The sequence below is a fragment of the Saimiri boliviensis genome, chromosome 1 (assembly GCF_048565385.1).
Source record: "Saimiri boliviensis isolate mSaiBol1 chromosome 1, mSaiBol1.pri, whole genome shotgun sequence".
Classification (NCBI taxonomy): Eukaryota; Metazoa; Chordata; class Mammalia; order Primates; family Cebidae; genus Saimiri; species Saimiri boliviensis.
In genome coordinates this window covers 121,758,435-121,773,039 of record NC_133449.1, presented here as the reverse complement: position 1 = coordinate 121,773,039, position 14,605 = coordinate 121,758,435, and the positions used below count along the sequence as shown (strand labels likewise).

The following is a 14,605-nucleotide window of genomic DNA, read 5'->3' as shown; positions in this document are numbered from 1 at the left end:
GTTCAATGATTATAATAATTGGCGGAGGAGGAGAGGGAAGCCTTCCTGACTCGAGGAATAAAGTCGCTTGGTTTTGAAGTAAATGGGACACCGGAGTCTGAATGGCCACATTTTAACAGCCTTTAAGAAAGAGTGTGTAATGCCCTAGAAAGATCTGAAAGAAGAAAGAGAACAGCCACAAAATGTTAGCTGTTTGTCTTTTAAACAAACAAACAAAAAACAACAAAAGCAAGAGGCTTACCTCCAGCTGTGTCCAGTTGATGAGATCAGCAATACAAAGCCTTGTTTTCCTTTTGTTCATCAAGATGAGGACTGGTTTTTCTTTTAAGCATCATCTGAGGTGTAGAATTTTTTTTCCCCTCAAGAAGAGAGTTTTTTTTTTTTTTTTTTTCCCCTCTCTTTTATTTTCACAAAGAGAAGTTGGTGACAGCTGCTGAGTTTGGGCTTTTTTATTGCTTGTCATTTTGTGGTTTGAGAAGCACTGCCATAGCATCATTGTCTCCCCAAACCCTTGTCAGTCCTGCCGTAACAGGAGTGTTTCCCAAAGTGGGTTTCTTGGGACGTGAATCTCATGTGATGCTTCTGAAAAACAAGGCTCCATGGCCTAAGTAAGTCTGGAGAATGCAAAATATGCTAGCACTTGGAGATTCATGGTGTTTAGAAGTGCAAGTAAAAGCCCTGATAAGTCCTGCAGTAAAGGATCTTGTTTAACTTTGTTTAAAAGAATCTTCTTTGATCAGAGAACGCGTCTGGCAGAATACCGATAAATACAGAAGACGGTTTGACAAGTTATGGTCTAGCTTCTTCCATATTTGGAGTTAGCCTGCTGGGGTGGGTCAGACAGATGGGACCTTTGTTGACATCCTAGAAATTTCCCAGCCTGTGGACCTGTAACACTCTCCTTGCTAACTTGACACCACCTGGTCAGGTTGGTTGAGATGGGGTCCCAGATATCTTTAACTCACTGGTGGAAACAGGCAGGGTGTGTGCGAAGATCATACTGGTTTCCAGAAGGCATGCGGGTTGGTGAAATATGGGAGGTGTGACGGAAGACCAGGGGAAGCCATAGTTTGTGGGGACCTGAATGTTGTGCTGACGCATGTGGGTTTAGGTTAAGGGCAGGAGGGACTCACCTTGGTGCTTAACTTTTCAGGTGTGATGGAATCTGCTTCAGTTGACCTGATTTCCCATCAGAAGCATCAGCCCAGGGTCCTCATAGTGACACTTTTAACGTCCCAGCCCTGGACTCCCCCCAACTCCTACTCAGTGCCTGTGCTTTGTCTTCTAGGAGCTCGTGGGCGACGTGTTGAGAGACACGCTCAGTGAGGAGGAGGAGGACGACTTCCGGCTGGAAGGTACTTGGAGTCCGTTGCTCTTCCCAGCAGCAGTGAACGAGGGAAGCGGGTGTCCAGCTGGCTGTGTGCCCTGCGTACTCCAGAAAATCTGCAGACAGCGCGCTCAACAGGGACTTTGTGACTCTGGGTGGGGGCGGGCTGGAGGGTGGGATGGAGGAGAGGTGAAAGAGACAGGTGTGGCACTTCATAGGTCCAAGCCCAGGTGGGGACTCAGTCACTTATGTCCACGTCATGGCCCAGTACCGGATTAGCTGGGGGACCTTGGACAGGTTGTTGAAAGTCTGCTGCACCTCTGGGGATAATGAGAATAGCTGCTCAGCGTGGCGTGTGACGTGTGATCAGGCAGTGCTGGGCATGGAGAAAGCCTTATGCAGGGTACCTGTTCCTTCCCTCCATGCTGTCACTCCCTCAGTGCATGTGCGCGCGCACACACACACACACACACACACACACACAGCCAGCCTCACCTCTCTCCTGTGTCGTCTTCACTCCTTCCTTTCTTGAGATGGGGTCTTTCTCTATCACCCAGGCTGGGGTACAGTAGGTAATCATAGCGCATTGCAGCCTTGACCTCCTGGGCTCAAGTGATCCTCCCACCTCAGCCTCTCAAGTAGCTAGGACTACATTTGCACGCCACCATGCCAAACTAATTTTTAAATTTTTCTGTAAAGACAGGGTCTCACTGTGTTGCCCAGACTGGTCTTGAACTCCTGGCCTCAAGTGACCCTCCCACCTTGGCCTCCCAAAGTGCTGGGGTTACAGGCGTGAGCCACCGCGCCTGGCCACTCCTTTCTTTCTTCACGGTGAAGCGCCGTGTTGTAAAGAGATTCAGGATGCTCAAGTAGAGGGTTCGCTGGCTGCCGGTGTGCTGCTTTGATTTTGGGCAGGCCACCCCACCTTTCTGAGCCTCAGTGTCCACATCTATAGCAGGGGAATGAAGCCAGGCCTTTTCCCTGCTTGGCTCCCAGAGTTGGTGCCAGGAACAAATGACAGCGCGAAGCAGCGTGTTTGCTGAATGGGAGAGCTTTCCATTTGAAATTCAGAAACAGGGAAAGAAATCACCAAGTGGGGGGCTGCCTTACAAGAGTAGGGAAGGATTTCTCTGCTGAGACTAGGATAGACAGCTGGCTGGAGAGCTGGGGCCAGGGTACAAGGATCTGCAGAGGGGGATCCAGGCCTGCGGGGGTCCTAAGGGCCTCAAGAGGAGAGCAGACAGTTTTGGGAAGTTCTCAAGGGGAGCCTGGGCCAGACCTGAGGACCACGGCCACATGTGGCCTGAGAGTTGTTAGAAATATAGAATCTCAGCTCCAGCCAGACCTGCTGAATCCGATCTGCATTTTAATAAGCTCCCCAGGTGACTTGCATGCACACTGCACTCGGAGAAGCACTGTTTGAAGATACTCCGTTGCCTGTAAGTTGGAGGCGGGTTGGAGAGCCAGGTATCTAGCAAACTTTGCTCAAATACGAGCAGGCCCCAGATCAAGGGGGAGGAGTCCGATGAACAGAAAGCTTTGTATGTGCATACAGTCTGATACCTTTTATGTGAAAAAAGGTACCAGACAATCCTCAGGAGTTTCTTAGGGCACCATATATGCATCTGACTGTGTGGTTAGAGGCCCGGATAGATGATAACCATAGCTCTTTCCAAACACGGGAGGGGACTGAAGTCTGTGCTATCTGTATTTCATGGTTTAACTTTTATAAGAAGAACATAGTTGGTCATGGTGGCTCATGCCCGTAATCTCAGCACTTTGGCAGGCGGGGGCTGGAGGATCGCTTGAGCTCACCAGTTTGAGACCAGCCTGGGCAGCATAGTGAGACCCTGTCTCTACTATGAATAATTCTAAAATTATATATTTTTTAAAAAATCACAATCATGTATTCCTTGTGAAATTAAAAACTAATGTCAGTATTTAAAGGTGAAAACCATAAACAAAGCAGCAGAAACGAAGCTGCTCTGGTTTGAGCTGAGTGGGCACCTGGACCTGTCCATGTGGCCCCCTAAGACCCCGTGAGGGACCCTGGGACCAGTGACTGTCTGTGCGCCTCTGGCACCCTTGCTCCTGTGGTCCAAGGCTGCCCACCCCAGGGTGGGGGATACGGCGTGGATGGCAGGCCGCCACATGGCTAGGTCTGGTGAGAGCAGGTGCTGAGTTCTGGCCATGGAAAACCAGCTGCCTGCTCCGGACCTGGGGCTGGGGGATTCCTCTGTGCTACTGGCAAAGGGAGAACAAGCCGAGTCCTGAATCTCTTCTTTGTCTTCCTGTTGGCCAAGTTCATTGCCTCTTGGCGGGCTGGAGAGCTGTTTAAGAGAGAAAAAAGGCCATCTGAGGCGTGAAGATAAAAAGAAGTCTTTTAGCCATCCCTGGAGAGGATGGCTTTAGCTCCCGCGTTGTTATGTAAAGCCGGCCCTAATCCAGAGTCTTAACCGCCTTAACTGGCCAGCTGGGAGCGGGAGGGATGGGAGATTAAGGCTGGGCTTGGTGCGAGGGCCAGGGCTGCAGAGCTCCTTTTGAACTGGGGAAAGAACAAAGTAAACATCAAAAGTCCCAAGCTCTGAGAGCTGGCTGGGCGTGGCAGCGCTGGTGAGGTGAGGCTTTCGTGGGGAGAAGGGGAGAGGGACCCCTCCTCAGCTGACCCAGCTGGGGTCTGAGGACTGGGGAGGAGCGACCCCAGGCTCACCTCCAGCGCAGATGGGCATGGTGCCAGGTAGTGGCAGCCTGCGGCTTGGAGTGGGTGCCAGGCCACGTTCCCCTGCATGGCCTCCAGGAGTCACTGTGTCCGAGGGTGCTGCAGCCACTGCTTCGCCCCCTCCCCTCTCCCTCTCTCCAGGTCCCCTCTGCCTCTCACCTGGTGAACACTGCTCTGCCAGCTTCTTGGCTGTCTCTGTGTCTCACCTCTGGGCCTTTGCCCGCTGTCCTTCCTCATTCTCAAGTGCCTAGTTCCTATCTCTCTGCTTCCCGGCGTCTTCTCTAGGAAGCCCGCTCTGCAGGGCACAGTCCGGCCTGCTGGCCCTGCCCACAAAGGAGATGCCCAAAGCCACGGAAGTCAGGCAGCCCCTCCTCCTCAGGACCAGACCCGGCCCTCCCGGCTTCCAAGGCAGGCCTGGCTTTGGCCCTGCCGCCTCCTCCCCACTGGCCTGGCGTGTGGACGTGGCAGCCCATGGGGTGGTCCCTGCTTCCCCAGCCCAAGGGAAATGTGCCTGGAGTTGCTGGTTCTGCCTAGCAGGGCATCAGTGTTAGGACCGAGACCTCGGGGGGCTGAGCAGCCCTCTGGGAGCTCAGGAACCATTCAGCTCTGCAGTGGCCCCCAACTTTGCCTTCCTCATCTGTCCCCTTCATTCTGACTTTCTGTGAATTTGCAACTCAGACCCTGTTCCAGCCTGGCTTCCCCACACTCACTGTGTGACCTTGGGCGAGTCACTTCTCTGTGCTTCCGTTTCTCACTCGGTTCCTCGTAGCACTTCTTCATCAGGGTTATCGTGAAGACAGCGAGGTGATGGATGTAGGCCCCGAGGATGGCCCTGGCACAGAGTAAGTGCCAACACACTTGAGCTGCTGTGATGCTTGTTTCCTGGGTTCAGTTTTCTTGAAGAGGGGCCAGCCTGTGTTTATAATCATTTACCTAGCCCAGATCAAAGAAGGCCTCTTGGCAAAGCTTCTTTAATCCTATTAGAATCTCTAAAGGCTCTCCATACTCCCGGTGCCTGGAGTAGGGTCTGGCATGCTGTATGTGCTCAATAAATAAACACTCACTGAAGAAGGAACGTCAACAGCCTTCAGTCACTGAACGCAGGTGACGTCTCCCTCTGGCCCCTCAGGCAGGTCCTGTGTACCTGTGTTGGGGCCTGAGCCAGTCCGTCCAGGCTCCCAGGGGTGAGATGTTGGGCAAAGAGACTTGGGAGGCCTGTAGTCCCTTTCATCTGTGGTTGGAAAACTGAAGCCCAGAGAGAGGAAGTGACCTGTTCAAGGTCACACAGCAGGCTGAGAAAAGAATCTGGCCCCTCACCCCTCATCATTCAGTATCTGCTGGGCATTTGCTACAGCTAGGGACCCTGCTGGGTTCTGGGCTCACAGGCAAGTAGGCAAGCCTAGCTGTCACGACATTCACAGGAGGGAGGCAGGGATGAATACAGAAATCCTCGAAGAAACACGGAAGTTTCTGGTAATGGTGCTCTGCTAAGAGGTAATAGCCCAAGGAGAGTTAGAATGAGGAGGCTTTTCTGAGAAGACAATGTTTCATCTGGGATGCAGATGCCAGGAAGGAGCCAGCCATGGGAGAATGTAGGGGGAGAGCAGCTAGGAGGCGTGAGCGGAACCCCAGGGTGGAGGGAACTTGGTGTTTGGGGAAGAACAGAAAGGAGGCCGATGTGGCATCGGGAATGAGAGCGGGGCAGTGGGCAAGCATGGGGCCACGCACCTGGGTTGGAGAGGGTTGGGTGGGGGACTGCTGGATTATGACTTCTGTTTTAGGAAGTGAATTCTGGCTTCTGGAAGGGACGGCCCATGGGCAGGGAGGAAGGGGACAGTGAAACCAGGAGGCGATTGCAGGGGTCAGGTGAGAGGACACGGCACTGGCCCAGCCTGGGACCTTGGGGCTGGGAGAGGTCCATGGGGCGGGGCTGGGACTGGCGGGAAGTGGGTGGAGGGAACGACGGGGTCAGGGATGCATCTTAGACCTTTGGCTTCAGGAGCTAAGGATTTGGCGGTGGCACTTCTGCGCTGGAGGTTTTGGTGGGTGATCATCAAGCCTCCCTGGACCTGTTGGGTTCAGGATGCCCATTTAACACCCAAGGAGAGGTGCCGAGGAGGCCGTGGGATACCTGGTGATTGGAGCATGGGGTTCAGAGAGCAGTTGGGTGAGAAATGGAGAGAGCGAGTCATCAGAAGTAGCCAGGACGTTGCCCAGGCAGGGCTCCTTGATACGCAGTGGCTTCCCAGGAAGGTTGGAGGGAGGGGTGTTCACGGGAGAGCAGCAGGCACCCCCACATGGAGGGGCAGGTGCCCATGTCCTGCTGGCTCCTCTCCCTCAGTTCAGAGCCCGTCCTGTCTTGGGGTGTCAGCGGCCCGGACTCTCCACTCCCCTGCAGTCCCCCCAGAAGCTGAGCTGCGGCGGGGACGGAGAACAAGCGCACTTTGTTACCTCGGCAGTCTCTCTCAAGTCTGCTCCTCATAAAAGCTCAGCTGGAACAGTGGAAATTCTGACTTGTGTCAGATACCGGAGAGGCTTTCATAGTTTCAAGTAGCTCGGGGTTAGATTGTAAAAGCTGAATTTCATCACATGTTTTAACTTGGGTGGGGACGGTGGGGAGAGTGGAAGGGACGTGATATTTTTAGCCCGCAGAAGGCTTTTTCCCCCCTTTCCCCCTGCCTCTCTCTCTCCCGGGCCTTCCCCCTCCCCCCCTGAACAGATGTTTTGTCTCAATCCTGCTCAGATCTCAGAGCGAGTGGCCACCAGCCTTATGCTCTGATGAGAAAAAAAGGCCAGAATGTTATTTGTTGGGAAGGATTTCCTCCCCCACTGCCGTTTTCTTCTTTTTGTTTTCCCTCAGTTACAACTGGTCCATAAGCAAAATCTAGTGGCTGTAAAATGCAGCTGGGGGGCAGGATGGTAGAGAAGAAGGGCCTAGGGGCATTTCTGGTCTCAGGAAGGGGCAGACACCCACTGGTGAAAAAGCTGGAAACCGCCCTAGAGGATGCTGCTCTGGGTGAGTGAATTATTGCCATGGTGCTGGGTGCTGGTGGCTTTTCCTAAACAGCAGGGGCCCAGAGAGATGGATTCTTTCAGTTCTTTTGGAAACTCACTTAAACTTTTGAGTTTCATCAAAACTTCTGAGGCTCATGAAATTGAAAAAATCCTAGGGTAGATCTTGCCTAAAAAGGCCTGGTTGGATTCTGGAGCTGAAACCATGTCATGGACACTTGCATGCATGCACACACACACACACACACACACACACACACACACACATAGGCACACACACACCCATGCACACGCACACACACACTCACACGCATACACACACACATGCACGTGAGCTCAGCCCTCTTAGGTGGAAGGAAGTTCCCAAGTCACAGTGGTTCTTGCCCATGTCAGGCTCTCAGTGTACTGGTCACGTGACCAGGGTAGATCTAGGTTTGTGGGACCTGAAGCTTTCAGGGGCTAAACCAAAATAAATATCTCACCAACTCAGTCTCTTCTTAGCTCAGGTCCAGAAATGCCTGTATTTCCCCCACTATTGCCTGACACAGCCACAGGACGTCAGAATGGATAGAGACGACAATCTTAACGGATTGAGGATAAAATGGCTGATTTAGAAAATGTTCCAAATATAAACACATATGACCACATGAACACCTTGCAAGGACCCATTCTGACTTGGAAAGGACCTGTGCAGGTGAGAGGGCCCAGAAGCTTAGCTCCATTTGGCCCAGAAGCTTCTCCATGAACTCTCCATTCATACTGACCTAGGACCTGCCAGACGGCCTTCAGGATGAAACAGGCTGGGTCAGGTGGAGATACGGAGTGCAATGCGACCCTGGGGTGGGATCAGTCTCCATAAACTGCATAGGCTGAGAGTGGGGTGAGGGGCTCTGCAGAGGAAAGCCAGATGCTGTTATCCAAAGAGGGAGGAGGGTCGCTGAACAGGCAGGAACAGGTGTCAGCTACTGTGGTCTGAACAGAGTGGAGAGGCCAGCAGTTGAAGAGTTGGGAAACCGGGATGGAGTTCTCTTTGTTCCACAACTTCTGGGTTCCAGTCCTGATTCTGCTGCTTGACCATTGTTTCATTTTGATGATGTCGCTGATGATGTAGCACCTTTAGTGTGATAGACGCTGCATTTTATATCTATATCTAATCTCTCTATATCTGTAACTATATCTATATATCTCAGGGTACATATATGGGACTGATGGAAGATTCAGATGATTAAATGAGTGATATAATAATGGTATAATAAGGCTGGCTGAGCAGGGAAGCCTCAGCTAGCCCTGAGGGTGTGAGAGCTTGCTGCTCAGAGGAAGGGAGGCTTCAACTGAAGAGCTGCAGGATGAGCGGGAATTGCAGAGCTGGAAAGAGTGTTCTTGGCAGGGATAACAGCATGAGAGCACGGCAGGCTCAAAAAAGGGACAGCAGTTCCACAGCGAGATGGGGCTGAGAGGCGGCGGCAGCCAGGTTGTGAAAGCCTTTGGACCCCCCTTAGGGGAAACGGGACCACTGGAGGGGTTTAAGTAGGGGAATGGAGTCATCAGTTTTGCTTTTTAAGCTTAGTTTCCTCTTTTGTACAATGCCAGCAGTAGCACAACCTGCAGTGTTAAGAGGACGTCATGGAATAGTGTGTGGTCCTACTAACTTCACCAGCCTCTCCGTGCATTCCGCCAAAGTGTATGGCTGTGTTTACAAACAGATGTGGCATCGCTAGGACCCTCATTCCCTAAGGAGAGCCTGATACAGATATTGCAAGAAACCATTTGGCCTGGAATGCACATATGATATCTTTCTCTTTTTACTGGCAGCAGATTTACCCACCTAATTATATTTGGCAGAGGCTAATATTAAAATTCATCTGCATTCCCTTGAACAGCTGCTGTTAGAAGGTTGCGGACTGAAACATCTTGGCAAGCAACGCTGAGACTAAAATATTTGCAGCAGATAATCTGTACGTGGACAATTGAGAGAAAGGACCGTGGATATGTCAGGGCGAGCCTCCAGACTCCAGCAAGGAAGCTCTGGCTTGTGTTAAATCTTACACTGTATTCACTGAGAACTTGCCAGGTAACTAGGCTAAGAGAGGGGTCTGCCACACATTTGAAGTGTTAGTAATTTCTGGTGTTTAGGAGCTGATTTAGTTGTAATCGTGTTTCAGATTTGTCTCTTCTTTCCAAGTTTCATATGCACCAGGCCTTTCTGGATTGTGTTAAGAGAAGCTGGCATTTGCTAGTATAGTCCCGGCTTTGGATTTTCACCTAAATGTCAACTCCCCACTTCCCCATGGCACTTCCCAGTCTCCATCAAGGCAGAAGGTATGGCATATTCATTATATAGGCAAGCTTCCGGTGCCCACCCATAGAATGTGCTGCGATTCAGCGGGCCTGGCAGAATCCCTGCTCTGTGCACGTATGGGAAGTGCTAGGCATCGGGCACCCTGGGAGCAGAAGCCTAGAGGGCCCCAGGGCTCATGAAACTTGCTTTCTGGCTGTGCAGAGATGGAGGCTCCTGTGAAGCAATCAGAAGGTCCCAGATAGGACTGTACAGAATAAAGTGCTAGACTGGACAGCGGGAGACAGCACCTTGCCAGCTCTGGATGCATTGGGGCAAATTTGAAAAAAAGTTGCCCCTCCTGAAGACACATTTCTGCCCTCTGTCCAAAGGATATCACAAGCAATACGCATATCTAGGGTGTGGGTCGTGTGGGTGGCACCCCCGTGGTTGTACAGTGCACAGCCTGCTTCTCGGAGCTGGTCCCTTGTTACCCCAAGTGACTCCAGACCAAGGGGAAGAGCCCTGAGAAGCTCACCCGGTGGTTGGGCAGGACTGTGAGGAGGGCGGGTCTGTTTTATTTCACAGGCCTTCTTCTCATGCTGTTTGGGTGGTGCCAGCTGTCAGCAGCTTGGGCTGGGCGGGCCGTGCCATCCTGCTCTCTGGGTCACTGCCATTTGCCAGGGTAAACAGTCCCGAGTGACTGTGGCTCTCACAGCAGGCGGTCCCCAAGGAGCCTCCCACTGGGCCCACGGGGAGGTGGGGAGGGGCACCTGGACCCATGATCAAAGTTGTCATCATTCAGGTATTTCCTCACTCTCTTCTTTCTCTCTCTCTTCCTCCCCACCCCTCCCTTTTTTTAAAAACTGGGGGAGGGGAGAGGGAAGAGACTGTCTTTGATCTCAGCGGAGGAAAAAAGTCTGTTCTGTTCAGGCTTTTGGCTAACACAACAAACAGTGTTTAAAATTTAACTTTGCTTAATTAATTAGTAATTCTGTTTAATGCTGTCTGATCTCCCTCCAAAAGGTATTTTGAAGCTTGAGAAGGGAACATCAAAGGGAGCCGGGTGAAGATGGTCAAGTAATGCATTTAATCTGGCAGTTGCTGGGGGTGGAGAGCTGCCAGGCTGGGAGGTAATAGGGAGAGAACCGTCATTTGGTAAACACAGCAAGCCGACTCCTTGACTCCTCGTGGCTGTGGTGTGAGGAGGAACAGGGAGCAGATTCCAAAGAGAAGGAGCTCCACAAACCACTACCACCCCCCAGATTCACATGGGCTGACAATAGGCTTTAAGAAAGCAGAGCTGATATTTTCTTTCTTCCATGGCCACTGTATGGTTGGGCAGGTTGTGTACTGCACAAGGGTTTCCAGCCAAGTAGGCAAGTAATAGGTGGAATTGCCTGTGCCCTGCTCATCAAGCACATATCCTGGTGGAGGTGGAGGGTGGCACACACCTAAAGCAGCGATCGATCCACAGACTTTTTCGTGAAAGGCCAGACAGTATGTATTTTAGGTTTTGTGGGCTCTGTTGTGATAGTTCAACTCTGCTGTCATACGCTGAAAGAAGCCATGGACAATGCGAATGGGCATGGCCGAATCTCAATAAAACTTTATTTACAAAAACAGGCAGGGGGCCAGGTTTGGTTCACTGAGTGTAGTTTGCCACCTCCTGCTTTCAGTCACCCAAAAGTGCTCCTTAGGCAAGTGAAAGTCCTTTTTTCCCACCTGGTTCCCTGCTTTCCTTTTTTCTTCTGAATGAGCAGTCTCTCCTGCAGTTCCTCAGACTTTCAACTGAAGAGTGATCAGCACCTCCTGAAATTAGGCCCCCAAAAGATCATTTCCCAGGGGGAAGAATGACTGAGCTAAACAGGAATCAGAGACAGAGAATAGACTCAGATTGTGGTTCCAAAGCTGGTCTCAACAGAAATAGCATCACTGCAATCCCCCTTGGCGTGGCCTGGGCGGCCTGCAGCGAGCACCAGTCCCTGGCCCCGTCTCCCGCCTCCAGTGAGCCTGTACTCCTTGATGGCTGGAGGGTGGTTTCTTCTGCACAGGGCTCGCTGGGGGCCATGGTAGCTTGACTTCGTTTGGTTTCAGAGAGTTCATATGTGGAGGAGGCCTAGCTCTTGCCCCTGGCATTGGAGTCTTCGTGGCTGGTTCTCTGCCACCTGTTCTACCTACTGGGCAGGGGACAGTAAGAGCGTGAACGACCTCCTCTGGTGGGGATAGAGGGCTGACTGTCCTCGTTCCTGACCTCCTACAGCCCCGGGGCAGCACGGATCACTGGCCCTATGCTGGGAGGGGCCCCTGGCAGGTTCACTGACCGCTGGCTGACCTGTGGATGTCCAGGTGTCTTTCTGAGCTGGGATGGGATGAGGGAGCCATTGGTAGAGAGAGGACAATCCGGGCCACACTGGTCTTTGGTGATGACGTATGAGGGGTTGAGGGAGATGTTTTCCAGCCCCTCAGGTGGGGAGAAAGGAAGGAAGAGGCGAGGGCCTGAGGGCAGACAGGCTGTCCATGCATGGTAGGGGAAGAGTGCTCCAGAGAAGGAGAGAGCAGGGACAGAGGTTCCTTTTCTTTGGATTTTATCAAGTGGAACATGAAAGGCAACATTGAACCTGAAGGTGGTTTTCTGATAACTTGCCTTTGAACTTGAAGTTTGGTTTCGATAAACCTGGCCAGCTCGCATCTCCAGCCAGGTCCTCTGCAGAGAGACACAGCAGCTTTGAAGATGGAGCTGGGCTTTGTTTTTCTTTCTTCTTTTTCTTTTTCTTCTTTCCCCCTGCCTGGGAGGGGTGGGTAGAGGATGATGCAGGCGGTGATATTACTGTGGTTTTTTCCACTGGGACAGTCTGGGGTCAAGGGGGATGGTTGGGATCTGGGCTGTGAGCTGGGACCACAGCCCGTCGACATCCTTGGCAAAGCCAGCATCTCTCGAGCACTTACTGTGTGTCGGCCACTGTGCTCAGTAAGCACTCTCCTCATTGTCCTCTCCCGACAGCCCTGTGAAGGCGAGGCCATCATACTCCCATTTTACAGATGAGGGGCCTGAGGTCCAGAGGAGTCAAGGGCCTTGTCCAAAGCTGCCTGTGCAGGCCATATGTATTTGATATGCTTTTGTGTCTATTGCATTCCTGAAGCCTCAGTTTTGACAAAACTTAGCTGCTAACTGTCCTGTTCCCAGGAATCAGTGCGGTGGGGCTGATGGTTCCCTGACTGTCACTACTCCGGCCGGGCCTAGTGTGCTGGGGTCTTCGCCCTTTCTGATCAGAGCTTGTTGCATCCACACAAGAATCCTCTGGGGGAGGGGTTGGTAGCTTCCTCATTTTACAGTTGGGGAAAATTGAGACATCTAGAGAAGGTCACACAGTGCCGGAGAACAGAACCCAGGTGGAGATGACCACTGCCCTGGCTGGCTGGCCTCCGTAGACAGAGAGAGGCAAGCCGAGAGAGACACCAAGTCTCCCGAATTCAGGCATGGAGAGGCAGTCTAGTGGACTGACTGTGAGCATGATTCAGGCTACCTGGGTTCAAATCCCAGCTCTGACGTTTACTAGTGAGGCACTTATCTTCTCCGAGCCTCAGTTTTCCCATCTGGAAAATGGAGCTAACTGCCTCACAGGGCTGCATGAGGCCAGAGTTGGTAAACAGCAAGTGCTTAGTCACTGCTGCCTCATCTACATACAGTGGCACCAAGGCACAAGAGCACCAGGGGAAGTGCTTTAGCTGACTGCAGACGAGAGAGCTCCCATCTCACAGGACAGGAGCAGGGCAGTAGAACTGGGGCCCGGGCCCACTGGGGGCGTCCCCGCTCTGCCTGGCCCAGGGACTGCCCTTGGGCCCTTACTTGCAAAGCTGGGGTGGGTGAGTATGGTGGGAGTGTGGGATTGGAGGGACACAAATGAAGCTAGTTGCCTGGCTTCATTTCTCCAAGCTGCTGACTTCCCGAGAAATTCCTGTCTTGCCTTCCTCTCTGACCGGGGAGTCTCAGCTCCTCACAGGGTGGAGGGGGCAGGGTCCCTTCTTGGAGTAGGAGCCAGCCTGTTTCTTCACCTTCAAAACAGGACAACACATTTACTACCCCAGGCAACAAAGGGAATTGGATGAGAGAAGCTGTGAGCGTGGCCTGGAAAGGATGTCCCCGGCAAATCCCGGCCCCTCTATCAGACGAGATGAAACAGGCAGAAAAGGCTTATGGGCCATTCCGAGAAGTGATGGCACTTTGTAGTCTGGGTTCTAGGTCAAGGACGATGGTGCTACCCTGAGCTGGTGTCCTCAGGAAAATAGTGTCGGTAGGTCCTGGGATTTCACAGTCACCCTCCCATAGCTCCTTGAAGGCCACACACAGGACTGTGACCTTTGGCAGAGAGCGAAGGACCTGGGGTGACCAGAGGCCAAATGCAAGGTTCAGGATGAGTGTGCTCCCTGAAGATGCCTTTTGTGTGTATGTGAGGGTGTGTGCATGTGTGAGTGTGCATATGTGTGCGAGCAGGTATGATGCATGAGTGTACATGTGTGTGCATGTGTGTGTATACATGTGTATGTGTACCAGTGCATGTGTGCACACCTTTGCCAACCCAGTTGAACTCTGTTACTGGCACTCCTCCTGGCCATCCACCAAGGTGTGTATCCTGTGCCCAGGTGGGTGGCACCTTTGGAGAGGCCAAAATGTCAGCACAGAAGGCAGTGGGACTGCAGACCGTGAAGTTCCAGCTCCCTCGCGGGGCTCCAGAAGCACTCCTCCACTCTCGGCCATCTGCCCTCCAGCCCGACACTCCTCTGGGTGGCTGTGTGCCTCCGCAGAGTAGAAGTCGAAGGCTGGGATGGAGGGCGTCTCACCCTGTAGTGGGGGTCGCCCCAGGCACTACCAGGCGCCAGAGTAGTGTGATGTTGACCCCAGCAAATGGGCAGGGCAGAAGCGGGCCTGGCCCCGCTGGTGAGAATATCCAGGCCAGACCCGGAGGACGAAGGTGCAGCGAGCAAGGTGGCCCTGCATCTGGACCCAGCTCCTCACGTTCCCTCCCTTGCCTCCCCAACAGTGGCCCTGCCTCCTGAGAAGACTGACGGGCTGGGCAGCGGAGATGAGAAGAAGATGGAGCGAGTGAGCCAACCCTGCCCGGGCTCCAAGAAGCAGCTGAAGTTTGAAGTAAGTTTCCTTTTGGTGCTGGGTCCTGGGGAGATGAGACGGGCTTTCTCAGCTTGGTGCTTTGGGAGGAGGGAAGCTGGGGTTCTTTCAGACAGGGAGGCCCCTCCCCTGCATGAACAGCAT

General features: G+C 52.7%; 1 protein-coding gene across 2 annotated transcripts in view; it reads left to right on the top strand.

The window, feature by feature from the left end:
• The window catches only part of NKD1 (NKD inhibitor of WNT signaling pathway 1), an 89,662-nt gene that overhangs the window by 58,210 nt on the left and 16,847 nt on the right, over positions 1-14,605 (top strand). The window contains exons 4-5 of one of the 2 annotated variants that reach the window (XM_003937261.4): positions 1,289-1,355; positions 14,376-14,482. In XM_003937261.4, the coding sequence (XP_003937310.1) occupies positions 1,289-1,355; positions 14,376-14,482 (174 nt within the window). Of the gene's footprint in view, positions 1-1,288; positions 1,356-6,023; positions 7,063-14,375; positions 14,483-14,605 lie in introns of those variants that run through there. The other variant, XM_074403120.1, reaches the window with a different exon arrangement.